The sequence below is a fragment of the Pongo abelii genome, chromosome 6 (genome assembly GCF_028885655.2).
Source record: "Pongo abelii isolate AG06213 chromosome 6, NHGRI_mPonAbe1-v2.0_pri, whole genome shotgun sequence".
Classification (NCBI taxonomy): domain Eukaryota; kingdom Metazoa; phylum Chordata; class Mammalia; order Primates; family Hominidae; genus Pongo; species Pongo abelii.
In genome coordinates, this window is record NC_071991.2 from 100,204,466 (window position 1) to 100,223,197 (window position 18,732).

General features: G+C 38.7%; 1 protein-coding gene across 1 annotated transcript in view; it reads right to left on the bottom strand.

Moving 5' to 3' along the window:
• Positions 1 to 18,732, bottom strand: part of RELN (reelin) — a 521,559-nt gene that overhangs the window by 57,540 nt on the left and 445,287 nt on the right. The window contains exons 42-46 of the mRNA XM_024250358.2: positions 15,912 to 16,132; positions 13,537 to 13,684; positions 11,009 to 11,267; positions 9,894 to 10,143; positions 6,147 to 6,315 (exon numbers count right to left, since the gene is read on the bottom strand). Coding sequence (XP_024106126.2) covers positions 6,147 to 6,315; positions 9,894 to 10,143; positions 11,009 to 11,267; positions 13,537 to 13,684; positions 15,912 to 16,132 — 1,047 coding nt within the window. The remainder of the gene's footprint in view (positions 1 to 6,146; positions 6,316 to 9,893; positions 10,144 to 11,008; positions 11,268 to 13,536; positions 13,685 to 15,911; positions 16,133 to 18,732) is intronic.

Consider the following 18,732-nt stretch of genomic DNA (forward strand, 5'->3'; position numbering starts at 1 on the left):
TCTCTAAATTTGTTTACCTGAAAGTGTTATAGCCTCCCCTCCCCATCTCTTTCCCCCATTCCTTCCACAATGTTGCCCTTTTTGTGCACAGCACCTTTCCTTACAACTTCCTGCAGACATTAAGTAGCTTCCACGCTGTGGCTAAAACCACCTGGGCTTCCAAAGTGTAGTTAATCTTTAAAGAAGGTGGTATCAGTTAGGTCATTAGGGCTAGTAGAAGGGAATAAGATCATCCTCAAACTGTGACTTAAAATAGCCAAGTCACACCTGAGCCTTTCAGTGGCCACTCCCCTCCTCCCTTTCTCGGTGGATTTGGGTTACCTGCCCTTCCACTGACTCACCCTGGGTCTAAGGTGATATTCAAGAACCCCATGCTATTTGAGCCACCTCTTATTTTTAGGTCTGGGGTTAGTAAGGAGGAGGAGGCAGATTCAGAGTAGCGGCTATGAAACTGATGTTGGCATCTTCCTCTCTTCCTTTTCAGTCTCTCTCAATAACTCCTGACATTCCTGCCTTCCTATTTCTCCTCGGCCCATCTCTTAGGCAAGCAATAAAGAGGCAGTACTGATATAGTGGTTAAGCCCATGGGCTCTGGCACCAGACAAACTGTATTTATTTCCAGTATCTTACTGAAACTGTTCGTTCGAAGGTCACTCATTCTCTCAAATTGAAAAATCCAGTAAAGTTTTTTGTGAAACTTTAAAATTCATTACTCTCTATAGTTTATGTCATTGAAGGCCATCTCTTCCTGCTTGTTAATCTCCTCTCACCTGGCTTCTGGATACCATGTTATTCTGAACCTTCTCTCTGCCTGAATCCTCTCAGTCCCCTTGCTGGCCATTTCTGCTCCTTCTGCTATTAAATTTAGGAGTCCTCTCTCTCCCTCTCTTTTTAAACACTCTCTTATGGAGGAAGGTGCAGCTTTACAGCATTGCCTATTACTCTATGTTCATGCCTCCGAAGTTCATTATCTTCTCTTGGGCTCATATCTTCATGTCTCTGTCAAATGGACATTTCCATTTGTACCTCCAGCCATCACATGTAATCCAGCATCATTTGACTAAATTTGCCATATTGTCCCTCCTGGAATCAACTTTAGCTTGCTCCCCACATCTTCTCACTATTTTACTGGGCTTCAAACTCTAGAGTCATCTCTTGATGTATGCAATTGAGAAGGAGAAATTAGTGACTGGGTTTTAATCAATTCTTCCTTTGAAATGCTCTGTCATATCTGCCTCATTCCCTCAGCTGTAGCCCAGACTTGTTATTTCACTTAGAAGTTATTGTCACAACACCTTTGCCACCTCCTCTTATGTGAATCTGTCTGTTGTTCCGATTTTTTTCTTGGAAGAATATTCTCAGCTCAAAACCCACCACAGTTCATTTTGCCTACAAATCTAAACTCCTTTGCCTTGCTTCAATGCTTGCTATAAGTTAACCCAACTCTGTGAATCAGCATCTTGTCATAGCTTCCAGATATAAGCCCTCTGCTTGAATTGGCAACTCATGTGCTTCCCCTAGGCCCATACCTATGTGTCCTTGCACTGTCCACATTGTTCCCCTGATTTAGTGTTCTTTCATTTACCCACCTAATTCCTAGCCATCCTTCAAGGCCAGGCCCCATCTCTTCCACGAAACTCTAGAATTCTGGCTTTCAATATCATCTCCCATTTCTTGATACTGCAGCATTTCTAGCCCACTCCTCAATGAAGCACTAAATTATATAGAGCAGGTATTATTTTTCAGTTGTTTCTTGGGTATATGTCTAATTTTCCTTAAATAGATTGTAACCTCCTCCAGTGCAAGAATTTAAGACAGTGCCCTAGCCATTATCATGGGCTCACTCATTCAAGATTAAGCTGTGACTTAGGAAAACTTCTTAGTCTGAGGTTGAAGTCTGATAATAAACCTGTGTTATGGTTAACAAGTGTGATTATGTGGTTAACTCATAAAAGTAGAAATAATTTTCATTTTTAATAAATCTTGACAATGTTCTCAACACTTCCATGCACATTTATGAGATTTTCATATGGTGAAAAGGATCTCCATTTTTCAGATGAAGAGACTGAAGTTTAGAAACACAAAATAACTTGCTTAAAAGCTCATAGGGGTGAAAAGGCAGAGCCCTCCACTCTACTACAATGCTTTTTGTTCATTTATTTATAAATCATCTTCTTTCAGGAAGATCTAACTTAACTAATGTGTATGGCAAGGAATAGAAACTATGAATCTATCTACTCCAATTATTTATGTTTTAACATAGCAATGTCTGGAGCAGAGTGTGATGTAGTCTGGAGCAGAGTGTGATCTATCTTGTGTTTAGTTTCAGTGTTCCCTTCCTAGTTAGGAGCACCAGCATCCGTTCAGTTTTGCAACTCAAAGACCAGGGAGTCATCTTCAGCCTTGCCCTTTCCCTCAAGCTCCCACGTCAATTTCATGACCCAGCTTGGTCAGTTTCATTGCCTCCCATGTCTCTTGACTTTCTCCACTTCTCTTCATGTCTACTGCCTGTACCATCGGCATTTCTTATTTCTTCAAGAGCCTCTTTACATCTACTCTTATCCTCTCCTATTTGTTTTCTGGTTAGAATGGGCTTTTCTGTGGCTATTACAAAAGTAAAAAAAAAAAAAAAAAAAACCCAACAGATGCTGGCGAAGTTGTGGAGAAAAAGGAATGCGTTTACCCTGTTGGTGGGAGTGTAAATTAGTTCAACCATTGTGGAAGACAGCGTGGCGTTTCCTCAAAGACCTAGAGGCAGAAACAGCATTCGACCCAGCAATCCCATTACTGGGTATATACCCAAAGGAACATAAATCATTCTATTATTGATACACACATATGTTCATTGCAGCAGTATTCACAATAACAAAGACATGGAATCAACCTAATAGCCCATCAATGATAGACTGGATAAAGAAAATGTGGTACATATACACCATGGAATACTATGCAGCCATAAAAAGGAATGAGATCATGTCCTTTGCAGGGATGTGGATGGAGCTGGAAGCCATTATCCTCAGCAAACTAATGCAGGAACAGAAAACCAAATACCATATGTTCTCACTTATAAGTGGGAGCTGAGCAATGAGAACACATGGACACACAAGGGGGGGAACAACACACACTGGGGCTTGTTGGAAAGTGGGGAGTGGGAGGAGGGAAAGCATCAGGAAGAATAGCTAATGGATGCTGGGCTTAGTACCTAAGTGATTGGATGACCTGTGCAGCAAACCACCACGGCACATGTTTACCTATGTAACAAACCTGCACATCCTGCACATGGAACCCTGAACTTAAAAGCTGGAAATAAAAAAAAAAAGAAGAAGCTTTTCTGAATGCAAATCTGTTCATGTCTCCCTATTGCCAAACACTTTAACAGGCTTTTAAGTGTTCCTATAATACAACCTACAATGCTCTTCATGGTCTGACACCATCTCATACCTCACCTTGCTCCTCTCTCTATCTGATCCATATATTCAGCATCTCAAATACACCTGCCCCTTCCTACAATTGGCTGCTATCCTTGCTTGGAACACTCCTACCCTTACACTTTACCTAGTTAACTTGTATTCAACCTTCATATCTTACCTCAATTATACTTTTTTCAAGAAAGCATTCCTTGGCCTTCTTGACCAGGTCACATCACCCTATGATACAGAAACTTAGAGCATCATGTACCTGTTCTCCATCACTTATCACAGTTGAATTTTATATTTACTCCTGTGATTATTGGTGATTTCTGGCCAATACTCCTCTCCTACCAAATTAAAAGCTCCTTGAGGCAGGGATCAGTTCAGCTCCCTCATAGGCCTAGCACATAATTAAACAGTTAAAAATATTTGTTTAATGAGTGACTGAATGAATAATTGCTACTGATGACTAGTGACCATTTTACTTTGGTGAATGGTTTGACATCAATTTGTGACCAGCCAACCTCAGCTGACACTCACTAGTACTGTGCCAACAATACTGGGATCCTAGCCTTATGGTCATGTGTTGAGTAGACAAGGCTGCAGTTGTGACATGGTCACAGTCATTCCTAACCCTTACTGAGCACGTCTTTAAGTTGTCAGCATCACGTTTCTTTATAGCAAAGAGCTACAAACTGAAATCCTCAATTCTGGCCTGCTGGACCACATAAACATTGACATTTCAACACGTTTCCAGATAACAGAGACAGTGATTTTAATTTAAAACAAGGAAACACCATATTTACCAAGTAACTGAATGTAAAAGTAGATGTAGTATAGATATGTTTACTCATGTTTGAAACAAAACTCTGAGACTGGCATATTGTTCTAATGATCTTTGGCATATGGCAGAGAAGTGAGTCTGGCTTGGGCTCCCTCCATGCACATTTCTTTTTGAATTACCCAAAGGGCCTTGTTACAAGGCAGTGTCACCTTTAAGAAAATTGTACATGAGCCTTGAGGGTAATATAATAAACAAACTGCTTATTTTCAGTACAGAACAGGGGGAAATGGATCCTCATCAGATTTTTCAAATAACATTTGAAAGGGTCAAAATTCTTGTGGGTATGTACAAGAGACAATTAAAAGATAGATTAAAAGATGAGAAATAATGATTTTTCTTGAGTAAAAGACTCAAGGGCATAATGACTAGCTGGAGTAAATCTTAGAATGTCGCTTATTTGCAAAATGTGACTGAGTAGCTGGGTAATAATTCATAGAATTCATAAAGACTTAAAAGACTGTTGCCTTAATGAAGTTTTTTTTCTATTTTACTTATTAAGATCGCTTTAATAATTCATGCGTGGCAACACCTTTAATGAGCAACAAAATCTCACGTATCTCATTTAAACTTGGCAACTCTGCTGACAGTTAATATAGTCTCATACCTCTGAGCCAGCAATTGTAAAGCAGCCCTAGGCTGTTACTAACTGAAACCATTCCATTTATGATAATCCTAAGAAAAGTTATGCCCTAGATGAATGGTTGAATTTTATGGTCATTTGCTAGGAAAATTTATTCATTCTTCATTTGTGGGAAGATGACAAAACAATAATGAGCCCAAACTATAACTCCTATTCCACACACTGGATTGGTTGCTTTGCTTCTTTCTTAATGCAGCAACTGAAAACCATTTTCTTGGAGGAAATAGGAGTTTCTATCAAGATGTTAAAGCTTTCCTATAATTAGCACCTAGTTTAGATGGTGAAAGAGAGAGTGTCATGTAACACTATTCCACTAGGCAAAGCTAATTCTCTGCTTTACTCAAACAGGAGTGGAAATGCACAGATAATTTAGATTTAACTTCTTTATCAGAATTTACTAGGCAATTTTATTTTTATTTACTTTAATTTTTAATTTTTTTTTGAGACAGGGTCTGGCTCTGACACCCAAGCTGGAGTGCAGTGGCATGATCATAGCTCACTGCATCCTCAAATTCCTGGGCTCTAGTGATCCTCCTGCCTCAGCCTCCTGAGTGGCTGGGACTACAGGTAGGTACCACCATGCCTGGCTAATTTTTTAAATTTTTTTGTAGAGATGGGGTCTCGCTGTTGTTTCCCAGGCTGGTCTTGAACTCCTGGTCTCAAGTGATCCTTCCGTACCAGGCAATTTTATTAAGCCCTGATCCCTTTCCATAGAGACAAGAATGAAAGGTTTTTCACATAAAAGAATGTTTCAGGTGATAATTCCCAAGATAAGGTCCAAAATAAAATTTTAAAAGCAGACATAATTTTAAGGTACATTTATTTGCTACATTCATTTATAGGACATCACTCACTCCTATATTTACAGCAGTCTCACTAGCAGAAAACAGACTCCGTTTAAGTCTATTCTGTATCCAATGGGCCTATTTTAAATGACTTGTCTGGGCATCTTTGAATTAAGTTGGAGAAGCCAAGTGATGCAGCCACTGTTTTCTTTTGTAGTTCATTCTTTAAAAATATTAGAGTTAAAAGTCAGTAAAGGCCTGGCTTTTGGGAAAACATGGAATAATGTCACGATAAAAACTGGTTTCTATTTTACTCATTAAGACAGCCTTAATAATTCATACATGGCAATACCATTAGCAATTAACAAAACCCTCACATATCTCATTAAACTTGACATGCCAAATTTTATCACATTTGGGCTCACTATATGTAGAAGCATGTGGTGAACATGTAGAAGCATCCTTACCGGGTATAAGGAGGGAGAGGCAGAGTGATTCTGGTCCACTTGTTGAAAGTGTCTGACACCAGGATCCGCTGCAGGTGATAGCGACTGCATTCCACGTTGGTCGGCAGACAGTCCCTTACCAATGGGTGCCATGACAATCCAAGATCTACTGAGTATTCCAATTCAATCGCTGAAACAGGAAACATTATTTTGGATATAAACATATATCTGCAGACCCAGGAACCATAATTGCTTATCATATTTCTGTAAGTTTGTTTCATTCAAATGTCAGTTTGATTTTTTCCCTATATTTATATTTCCTACTTTGAAATACTTCCTAGTTTAATTTTTCTCTCTGTATATTACTAGTTATTATTTTTAAATTTCCATGTTGAAATAACTTTTAAGGGGATATGATCAAGTGAAACATAAAGTAAATTTTTGTGAATCACATAATGAGAAGCTTTTGGAACAATCATCATGACAAAAGTATTGCTTCACATACAGTTACAGTATTTGAGTAACTGCATATAATTGCTAAGATATATTTGTAATTTAATATTATAGTGATAGAATATATATCACAAACATCATTTAAATGGTATATTATTTAATATAGTATAATACTTAAAAATTAATATAGTTTGTTTATTTAATGGTTAACATACAAATAAGGAACATATATATTTTAATAATTAGTGTTCAAACTGTTAATAAATTGAGCAGACTTCTCCAATTTTGACCATTTTATAGGAATCCTGACCAACTAATGTCAATTTTGACCCTGGTATGGGTGAAACTTCTTAGAAACTGTAAATTCTCTTTTGCTTATATATCTTGCTCTGCTGTGTTATAGAACATATATAAAATATGGAAATCCAAGGGGTTTAAGGAGGGAGTTGAAGGCCACGGAATATGTGCCAATGCATGCCATCAGGTTGTGGGTCTAAAGAAAGATATTTATTTCTTTCCTTTTCTTCTTCTGGAACATTCAACCCATACCCCCTGTCTTATATTTCTCTCTCCCTATTCACTTTATAAGCTGCCTAAGTCCCTACCTCCCTTCCGAAATTGCTTTCTCTAAGGCTGTGGTTCTCAGTCTTGGCTGCACACTGAAATCACCTGGATACCTTTAGAAATGACTGATTGCTGAGTCTCCTTACCAGAGATTCTGATTGAACTCTTTTGGGGCATGGCCAAGGCGTCAGGAGCTTTAAAGCTTCCCAGGTGATTCTCCCGTGAAGCCAGTGTGAGACCACACACTGCCCTAAGGTTTCTAGGTAAATACAATGGCCTGGTCTCAGTCTTCATTGTGCTTGCCTCCTAACAGCATCGGACATTATTGATTACTCCCTGATTCTTGAAATGTTCTTTTATTTTGAGGGACATCATTCAGAGTCTCCTGTCTTTTATTCTGACTCCTTTGCAAGTTTGCCCAGCTATGGGCATTCTTCTAGACCCTGTTTCTGGCCATCTATTCTACAAGTACACTCTTGATTCAGTGATCACCTCTGTGCCCCAAATTTCCTGGTTTTATATCTCAAAATAGAGTTTGTGTCTACTGAGTCTGGCACGTGCTGGATGCTGGGTGCGCTGTGATGAGCAGTATACACACAGTTCCAGCTTTCTATACTGTATGTCATCTTCACTAAAGGATATCTTCACTTAGAAGTCCTTTCACTTGAATTAAGAAAAACTCACCATTTTCCCTCATTAACAAACATCTCCTCTTAACTACCACATTTTATCAATAGCAATACTTTTACACTGGTTTTCTGGGTCCAAAATTTAGAAGTTATTTTAGCCTTTGGTATCAGAGGTTGTTAAGAAAAAACACAATTTAGAAGTTATTTTAGAAATTTTACTTTTCTGTGTCCTTTACCCTCTATGTTCAACTCAGTCCTGAGATCTGCTGATTTTTTTTGCATTATCTTGTATCAATTTTATCTCTTCCATGTCTCTTCATGCCACGTAGTGCAACTCTACATTGCTTCCTACAGAGATGACCACTGTGGTTTCTTTACTGGAATTCTTCTGTACCCACCTTCATTGGCTCTGGAGCTCATCTTCGTGAAACACATCATGTCACCCCTCTGCACTTGTACTCTCTTGTTCATGACCTTACCAAGCACAAATCCCCATGCCTGCTTCTTAAGGCCCTTCTTAATTTGTTGCCAACTCCACTCAGCCACTTTACTCTTTCATTTTATCATTCATTTTAACCTTTCTCAGGAGGCTGCACCAGCCTGTACACGTGACTGGGCTTACGAGGGCAAAATTTTAGTCCTGGTGCTGTGCTGCAGGTTGACCATGTGATAACTTACTTCTTTGGGCTCTCCTCTACTTTCTATGTGAAGAAGGGAGTAAGAGTCTAGACTGTTTTCAAAATCACCACACTGTGCTCTTCTCCACTAGATGCACACCAAGACCTGTTGAGGCTGGTCTGCTCTCAGTTTTAGGAGAACCCCACATCAGCTTCTTTGCTTCTACTTACAGCCTAGTTTGGGGGCCCTTTCTTTTCCATCCACCCTTAGAATCTACTTCAACCATCAAGGTCCACTTAAGACTTAGCTCCTTTGTGAAATGTTCCCTAACTTCTTAGATTGGCCAACCATTGGTCATCTCTTGCTCCTTTGAGTTCTCATTACATTTTGTATCAGCACTACTCCATGGAACACTTGATTTACTGGACTTTCTTTGAGGTATCCCATCAGGTAGTCTGTATCTACTGAAGACAGGGTGTGCACCTTCTACTTTTCTGTCTTCTCTTTTCCAAGTTCCATCCCCACTGACTAATCTAATCTTGACTGACTGTGTCTGAGGTAGAAAGAGTATCTCTGGTATTCCTCCTAAAGTATGTCTATTATGTTCAGACTAATGAGAATAATAAAAATTGTGAATTCTGTAGGACCTTGAAAATAACCAAATTCCTCAAATTTCTGCCTCCCTTCTGCCCAGAATCTAAAACTGAACGGGGCCCTTGTGAACATTCTAGTTTTTGTCTTTGGAAGAAGAGTTATATGGGGATGTGAAAGACCAGGAGACCCAGAATCCTGACAGGTCTGTAAGTTCAGGTAGAGAGTCCAAGTGTGCAATGATGCCAGCTTTTATCTCTCCTAAGATGGGTCTGTGTGAGTGCATGGTACATATGAGTGTACACATGCACATACTCATTCTAGGGGATGCAAATTGGTCACAATGAGGGTGGCCTGGAATGTGCTATGATCCATGGTGGCAAAAAATATAGGCAAAATGGGAACAACAAAATGTCATCATTTGGGACGATATGGAGAGGAGACAATAACTGGTTTAATCTAATGCCCCAAGAATTTAAATCTGTGAATACATACATTAATAAGTCATATATATATATATGAATAAATCATATTGCTTATTCCTGGCATTCTCTATGTGATGAGAGTCCTTACTGGAAAAATACTGCAAGTGTATCCTTTATTCTGCGAGTCTAATACTATAAAACCTGGATTTACAAATTATTACTATTTAGGTTATTTACTTTACAAAATAAGTCTTCACGTACGTATGCTTAAAAAATAAGCTCACATTCTATTGCTTTCAAAAATCAACTTTTAAAACTCAGTTTATTAATACATGCAGTATTTTCAAGAATGCAGTGTGGTTTGACTCAAAGTGCACTTGTGTTTTACTTACAGACCTATCAGAGAGGCAGAGTAGTCCTATGACAGAGGCAGCCACAGAAGCTCATGCACACATGCCTGTCCCTCTATCTGGAGACGGCATACTTACCATAACAAGAGTCTGTGACCGAGCAGGAGGCAGCGAAGTCTATCTGTAGAAAGGAATCCTCATTCACGGCAACGTCTGTGCTGACCACGTAACGGGTGCTGGCCTTTTCAATGAAGACCAGGGCATCACCAGTAGAGCCACACACGGGCATCTTGGTGCCTCCGGGGTGAAGCAGCCATTTCCTACTATCAAGGGTTGTGAAATCATCTTCCAAGACCGTATTACCAGAAATATTTCCTCCAATAAGAATCTGAAATGCATTTTTAAAAAATCCCAAATTTTCCATTTAGTTTTAAGAAATGGAAAGTTCTGCCTTTTTCATTTGTTTGTTTGTTTTGATCTGTCGGCCTGCTCAGAACTGGCGCTGGATGGCCAGCAGAATGTGAGGGGCCTTTCAGAATGCTCTTGTTTATGTCTGCTTGCCCATCTGGCAAGAAACTACAGAAAACAAATCAAAGGATTGACAAAACCATTCACAGCCTACATTGGCCAAACTGTGCCTTTGGAAATGACATGTACCCAAGCTGGGAAGCAAAATTTGCCTTATGTGTGAGTATTTTCCATGTAAAATTTCTATTTAAGGACAGTTGTACCCTAAGGCATTTCAGTTCCAATTCTTTGCATGAATTCTACGGTTTGTTAACAGGTTCTTTGAGTTCTATTTGATATACATTTTATTATGTATAAAGATCCTTTGGAGCAGTCTATAAGGATGTGGGGGAGATTGATTTATTTTTTTTCCTCAAAGGCTAGGAAAGAGGATTTGGGAACTACTGCATGTGGCACCAATGCTAATTTGCACATTTTCCTTTTCAGAGAATTATAACTTTGTATCACACTTGATAAAGTCCCTCTATCCATATGGCAGAATCCTCTATGAGCAGGACCTAGTCCTTCTGTTGTGTCGTTTATTTTTATAAGCTTAGGCAATTGAAGGAAGAGAGAATGAAAGGAAGCTAAATGTCATATCTAATCTAACTGTGTGCCCTTGGGCAAGTCACTCAACTGTCGGTTCTGGGATATCTACTGAGCAAGCAGGTTGAACTAAATGCCTTCTAAGGCCACATGCAGCTCAAGTGACAACAATTAAAATAGTTAATCCTGAAGGGACTGACCTGATCGATAACCCAGGGGCTGTAGAAGTGCCCATTCTCAGACGGTTGCCACCAGCGAAGGCGAGTAGAACCAGAACGGGCTTTCAAGGGTATCTCCAGGGCAATGTACCTGCCCACATTGCTGGAATTGCTGAAAAGGAACTCCTGAAGAAGACTCCACGAGAGGCCGCCGTTGAGAGAATACTGTAGGAGTACGGGTTGGCTCCTGGGGTCAGGAATGCCTTTACCACATCCCAGTCTCATGAAGAACTGCACAAATCTGACATTTGTAAACGTTACTGAAGACTTTCACTTCCAAAAGAAATCCACATGCTTAACAACAGACAAGCACATGGGGTAATGCAGGGGAACGAAAGGCCTCAATAAATATGGTGATTTAATGAGTGTCCAAAGCAATCACTTCAAAGTCTGATTTCCCTTTTTAATCAGAAAGGGAGTTAATTAAATGTGAAGTCTGAAAAAAGGCAATTCTGCACCCATATTTGTGTCTAGAGACTCTCCTCAGAGGAGAGCCTGAGGGACTTGAGTGTTCCCCACACCCTCTGGCTCTTCTATAAAAAGATGGGAGGGATCTAAAGGCGGTTTGAGTGTCTGAGTGTGTGTTGTCATCTATTTAAGGTAAGTTTAACTCCTTAAACTTTGAAACTGAAAGTGTGAAACGGGAAGAATGTAATTAATGTAGTTTATGCCATATAACTGGCAGATTATTTCTTCTCATGTTTCACCAGTCGTTTTTCAGATCTCATATTATTGGCTTTGGGAGGCACATTTAAATTCACCAGTTGTAGCACCTCTTTGTGAAAGGCCAGGCATCTTTTGGAAGAGGTATGTCAAGCCTGGGCCTCTTTTCTCTCTTTTGTGCTGGGGCAGGGAGCATGAGTGTGGGGTGGTGGTGGTGGTGGCTGTGCTAGGCTCTGACTGTTGCTGGGTCTGGGGATGGATGATACTGGCCACTGAGAATGGTGGCAGCCGGCCAGTGGCAGCATTCTCAGCTGGCAGGGAGGTGGACAGAGTGGCAGCAACCAGCTGGGATGCCAATGAAAACTAGCTCACATGTTATCTTTGGCAGGCAAGCTGCTGCTTTCTGGTCTGGCCACGATGCTAGCTGGTAATGCAGAATAAATTTCATATGTAACACAACACACATACCCACTAATGTATGCATGCTGGACACAGGAAATATATTAAGATGTATAATAAAAATATTATCAGTACCATATGTAAAACCATTCATTCCTCATGAGTTCCCTTCCCCACCCCATTCATTTATCTCATGACCCTGAAAAAATTGGGATTTTACATGGAGCATATTCAGGTCAATATATGCAAATCCTACACAGCATGCTACTGAGATGAGCTAAATAACGGAGCTTTTAACATTGGAGTAATGAAAACATACATGGTTGTGTCTAGTGACGTTTACATTTGTAAAAACAATAATCATTTACAGAGAAATACTTTTAGTATATTGTCTACTTGTATTGAGAAAATCTTTACATTAACTTAGTGATAGATAAACCATGAGATAATTACTTATTTGGGAACACCTAATAATTTCTAAATTAGAGAACTCAGCTGCTAATAAAAATCTGAAATAAGGAACATCAAATTAAACTATATGCATTAAAGTGGGATAATGATAAAATATTGTTTTTATAACTGTAATTATTTCACAGAACTGTATTTTCTATGAAGTGTGATCAAATTTATGATCAATAAATGAAGCATTTAGGAAAAAGAAGGGGTAAAAATGTTAAGATGTATTTTAAGATACTCTGAAATATCTCAAAAGACAAAAACATGGTTTCTTTGTTCACTTGCAAAATTAGGTCAGAGTTCCATTTTACACATATTAAACCATCTTTTTTATCGTCCTTGTTAAGTTTTTGGCCCATCAAATGATCAAGGGATACACATCTTGACAGGACATAATCCTCTGAGCCAGTTTAAAATGTTTGTTTCTGAGTGACTGTGTTCAATTTAGAAAATGACTGCTTAGAATGTGTGAGTGAATCATTGGAAAGATGCTTATAAAGAATAATGCTGCCCTTCAAATGTTTTTAGCTTAAATTGCTGGCAGAGATAAAATTAATTATGAATAATTTGAAGATATATTGCATTTCAACTAAGCTTTCTACTAAGCATGGTATAAGTGTAAATAATTTCTACATAGTGCAAGTGCTAATGAAAAGTATGTTATACAGAAAGATAAAGAAGACACAATATTTTATTGAAGTTAAAGTAAATTAAACATTGTTACTTCCTAATCTCAATCTTATAAAATATCAGATGTTAATTTTTGGCTGTTTAGGTATGTTTCCTTTCTGATTAAGTTATTGAATAATCTTTTTCAGTTTTAGAATAGAAATTATGTAAATTGTGTCTTCCTGAAAGCTTTGATAAAGAGAGAAGTTCAGTATTTATAATGGAAGGCCTTGTCCTTGAAATCTGCTTCTTTCTGATTTGATTATGTCCTGCTATTATACGTTACGATGTGTTTTTTTTCAACAGCATCTAAAAATGATTACCTAGCATGTGATAAATCCAGGTCTCGTGTCATCAACATGCGCAAGCCATCTTCATTGAAAAAGAGGTTGTTTCCACTAGAAAGGATTCCACACTTTCGAGATGGTTTCCCACCACTCATTAATAAGAATCTATCAGATTCTAGCTGACCTGAAAAAATTGGAAAATATGGTTTACCTATGACCCCAACTATAGTGAGTTGTATTATATTTTTAAAAGGAGTATGGTAAATGCATTATGTAGTTTCAAAATATGAAGTCATAAATATTAAAGTCATGTTTTAGGATAAGAGGCCTTTTCAACATTTTAGCTTGTTTGAATTGTTTAGCCTTGGCTGGTATAATTTAAAGATTCTTGTGATAGGAGGGGGGGGGTATTTTCTTGAGTATCTATGGTCCAGATAGATGGATCCCTCCTTTCGGCTTGTTCACACTGAAAAAAAAGACACTGGTTAGTCAGAGAGTAGTTCAGCCCATCAGGAAGGTGGGGGCTGTGTAGCCTTTCTACCAGCCTCTCTACTGTGTCCTTTCTAATTTAAGGATAGTGTCAGGCAGGGACAACAAAATATTTAAAAAAGCAGTTTTAGTGGGAGAAATTTCAATACCATTTATTATTGCCTATTAAATAACGTCTTTAAGGCTGGGGGCGGTGGCTCACACCTGTAATTACAGCACTTTGGGAGGCCGAGGCAGGTGGATCACCTGAGGTCAGGAGTTTGAGACCAGCCTGGCCAACATGGCAAAATCCTGTCTCTACTAAAAATACAAAAATTAGTTAGGTGTGGTGGCGGGTGCCTGTCATCTCGGCTACTCGGGAGGCTGAGGCAGGAGAATTGCTTGAACCCAGGAGGCGGAGGTGGCAGTTAGCCAAGATTGTGCCACTTCACTCCAGCCTGGGTGAAAGAGCAAAACTCCATCTCAAAAAATAAATAAAATAAAATAAAATAAAATATAAAATAAAATACCGTCTTTAAAAACCAGCTCTTAAATCTATTCAGATACTCCGATTTAGTTTATTTTTTCATTGTGGTAAAATACACATCACATAAGATTTACCATTTTAACCATTTCAAAGTAAACAGTTCAGTGGCATTTAGTTGATACACTCTGTTGTGCAGCCATCACTACTACCTAGTTCCAGAACTTTTTCATGAGCTTGAAAGGAAACCCTGTGCCCGTTAAACTGTCACTGTCCCCTCATTTCCCCCTCCTCCAATGCTGGCAAATAATAATCTGCTTTCTGTCTTTATGAATTTACTTATTCTGAATATTTCATAAAGACAGATTGACATAATATGTGGCCTTTTGTGTCTGGCTTCTTTCATTTAGCATGTTTTTGAGTTTCATCTATGTTGTAGCATGTATCAGTATTTCATTCCTTTTTATGGCTGAGTAATGTTCCACTGTATGGATATACTTAGATCGTTTTAAAATGTATTGTAAAACCATAAATATAACAATTTTACAAAAACTGAGCAAAAAAAAAAAAATCTTTTTTTTTTTTTTTTTTTGAGATAGAGTCTCGCTCTGTCGCCCAGGCTAGAGTGCAGAGGTGCGATCTCGGCTCACTGCAAACTCCGCCTCTCAGGTTCAAGCCAATCACCTCCCGAGTAGCTGGGATTACAAGTGCCTGCCAGCGTGCCCGGCTTTTTTGTATTTTTAGTAGAGATGGGGTTTCACCATGTTGGCCAGGCTGGTCTCGAATTCCCGACCTCGTGATCCACCTGCCTCAGCCTCCCAAAGTGCTAGGATTACAGGCATGAGCCACCGCACCAGGCCGAAAGAAAATCTTTTAATCTCACTACCCTAATATAGATAGCTATTATACTTAAGACTTTCTTTTATGGAGGTGTTTTTCCACAGTTTGATCAAAGTGCATATATAATTTAAATGCTTTTTTCTAATCATTACATTACATGCATTTTACTATGTTGTAACATTGTCTTCACACATAATGATACTGAATTCTAGGTGTAAAACTAAACTATAGAAAGTGATGACAGGCTATTTAAGCAGTTTGTGGTAAAGCAGTAACAGAAATTTGTATTTCTGGAAACCCTTCCATCCAAGATTAACTCTCTATAGATATATTCTAAAATTGTCATTAGTCAGAAATTACATGTGGTAGAAAAAGTTGTGAACACAGCCTTAGTTTTTCTCAGTAAAGGTCTTGTAGCCTGTATCAGTATTTCACTCACTGACCATTGTTTCCAAAATGGAACCCTATAAATTCAGAACTAAATGAATTCTTGGATGTTCACACTTGAAATAATAATGAGATATTAGAATTAAACTTAATGATTAGTTATCTACCAAAAATTGTGTTTAACATATAAGTTCTTTCACAAGACTACATAGAATTTGTATGAAAAGACTACCTTCGAAATCATCTTTGAGAAAATCAGGATTTTTGGTGCTTATTTTACAGGTTGGACCTGAGTAGCCAGGGTCACATATACATTTGGTTCCATTGATACAGCTCCCCTGTCCATTACACATCTCCTCACACTGGGGACCGATGTAGACATTATCAATGGCCCATGTCACTGGCTGAGAGCCGGCAGGGTAAAATCCCTGGTACCATCTGAAACGGACAGATCTGGAAAAGAGGACAAGTCTTTCAAAAGCTAATCAATGGAACAATATACCTTCAAAGTAAGCACATCTGATCAATGAACAATGGGAAGCTTCTACCTATGCTCAACACCCAAGAAATAGAAAACATTTGCCATTTCAGGAACAAAACTCCATTCCTCAATCTCCAGGATTTTGCCAGTAAAGTTCTTGTTTCTTGTAAGCTTTTCCTAATCCTATCAGAATGTCAACGTTTCACTTGATCTTCCCATCTTTTTCAATATTGACTTCCTTGGTGAAGATTTCTCCATCCTTACTATTTTTTTTTTTTTTTTTTTTTTTGAGACAGAGTCTCACTCTGTCCCCCAGGCTGGAGTGCAGTGGTGCAATCTCGGCTCACTGCAACCTCCATCTCCCGGGTTCAAGTGATTCTCCTGCCTCAGCCTCCCGAGTGGCTGGAATTACAGGTGCACACCACCACGCCTGGCTAATTTTTGTATTTTTAGTAGAGATGGGGTTTCACCATGTTGGCCAGGCTGGTCTTGAACTCCTGACCTCAGGTGATCCGCCCACATCAGCCTCCCAAAGTGCTGGGATTACAAGTGTGAGCCACTGCGCCCGGCCCCTTCTGTCTATTTAATACACTCTGTATAACTAACCTTTTTTTAAAAAAACTGAGGTAAAATTCACACAACATAAAATTAACCATTAACCATTGAAAGTGTACACATCAGTGGCATTTAGCACATTCATAGTGTTGTCCAACCATCACCTCTTTCTAGTTTCAAGACATTTTTATCACCCCAAAAGGAAACCCCATGCCCATTGAACAGTTTTCCCCATCTCTCCCTCCCTGACAACTGACAACCACCAATCATTTCTGTCTCTATGGATTGACGTATTCTGGATATTTCATATAAATGGAAAGATAGAATATGTGACATTTTGTGTCTGGCTTCATTCACTTAGCATAATGTTTTCAAGGTTCATTCATGGTGTAGCAAGTATCAGAATTTCATGCCTTTTGTGACTGAACAATATTCCATTGTATGGATATACTAGCTTTATTTACCCATTCATTAGTTGATGGACATTTGGTTGTTTCCATTTTTTGGCTATTGTGAATAGTGATGCTATAAATATCTGTGTACAGGTAATTGCTTAAATACATGTTTTCAATTCTTTTGGGTAGAAGGGTAGTGAAATTGATGGACCTTATGGTAAATGACAATCTTTTAAATTTTTCTATCTTACTTTCTCTTCCATAATTTTGATGGAATTTCCATTATTACAGTTATCACAGCTGGAGTTACTTAAAAGTGTGTCTATTTCCTCCATTGGCTGTGAGCTCATAGAGGCCAATGTCCACGTCTCTTTCTTTTTTTGTACCTTTTTAAGGCACCCACATACTGTTCACACATAGTAGATGCTCAGTAAATGTTTGTGGCATGTAATTTGTTGTGAAAGTCCTTATGAGTCAAACTAAGGTTTTTTGGATTTTATCTGACCAGAAACAGAGAGCCCAAAAAGATTATTTTTTAAGAGAAAAAGTGGCAAAATCTGATGTATTTTTAGATTCTCTTATTTCTTAACTTCTTTTTAAGTCAAAAATAATTTTCCTTTTGAATTGTCCTATCATGTTGCTGATAAGTTAGCTCCTTAGAAATAATCTATTTAGGTAGCTGTCCAGAAATGTTTTCATGTATTTTATCATGTGTAAAACTCAGTTCAAAGAAGACAGATTTATTTTAGAATGGCAGGATGCAGAGATGACATGTGCACTTATTTTTGTGCCCTGTGAATCTTCCCAATTTTCAATTACCATAGAAACTAAATTCTGAATAGTTTTCTAGTTTGAGAAACAGAAATTAGAAGTTAAATACCAGGATTAAGGATGGGTGGTGGGGGAAAAATACATTTGTTAGGCTTCTAAAATTTAGTGGATAGTAAAGCGACAGATTCAAGTTCCTACATATATTTAACCCTAATTTCATTGTTCCATCTTGCTCTGTTGCCCAGGCTTGAGTGCAGTGGCACGATCTTGGCCCACTGCAACCTCCACCTCCAGGGTTCAAGCAATTCTTCTGCCTCAGCCTCCCGAGTAGCTGGGATTACAGGCGCCTGCCACCACGCCTGGCTAATTTTTGTATTTTTAATAGAGACAGGGTTTCATCATGTTGGCCAGGCTGGTCTCAGAGTCCTGACCTCAAGTGATCCGCCTGCCTTGGCCTCTCAAAGTGTTGGGATTACAGGCATGAGCCACCACATCCAGTTCCAAACTCCAACTATGTTAAGCTGCCCCCAAAATGCCAGTCCATAATTAAACTTTATTTTCAAATACTTGTCAGAGTTTAGTCTTGGTGAGAAGCACTTCTTACCTTTTGAACTTTCAGACTGCTGAGCTGAGGGAAATGGCTGGTTTTCCTTTGAACAAAAGCCTACAAGGATTTTTTTTGAACTTCTTATTTATTCAAATGTTCTGAATATAAATGAACCACCTTAGTTGGATATTTATTATTGTTCACCTGCCTTGACACAGAAACTGCAAGCACTATGATAAATGGGCTGAAGGGTCTGGTTTCACTGTGGTTCCCTTCTGCTGAAATCTTATTTTGAAAATTTCTC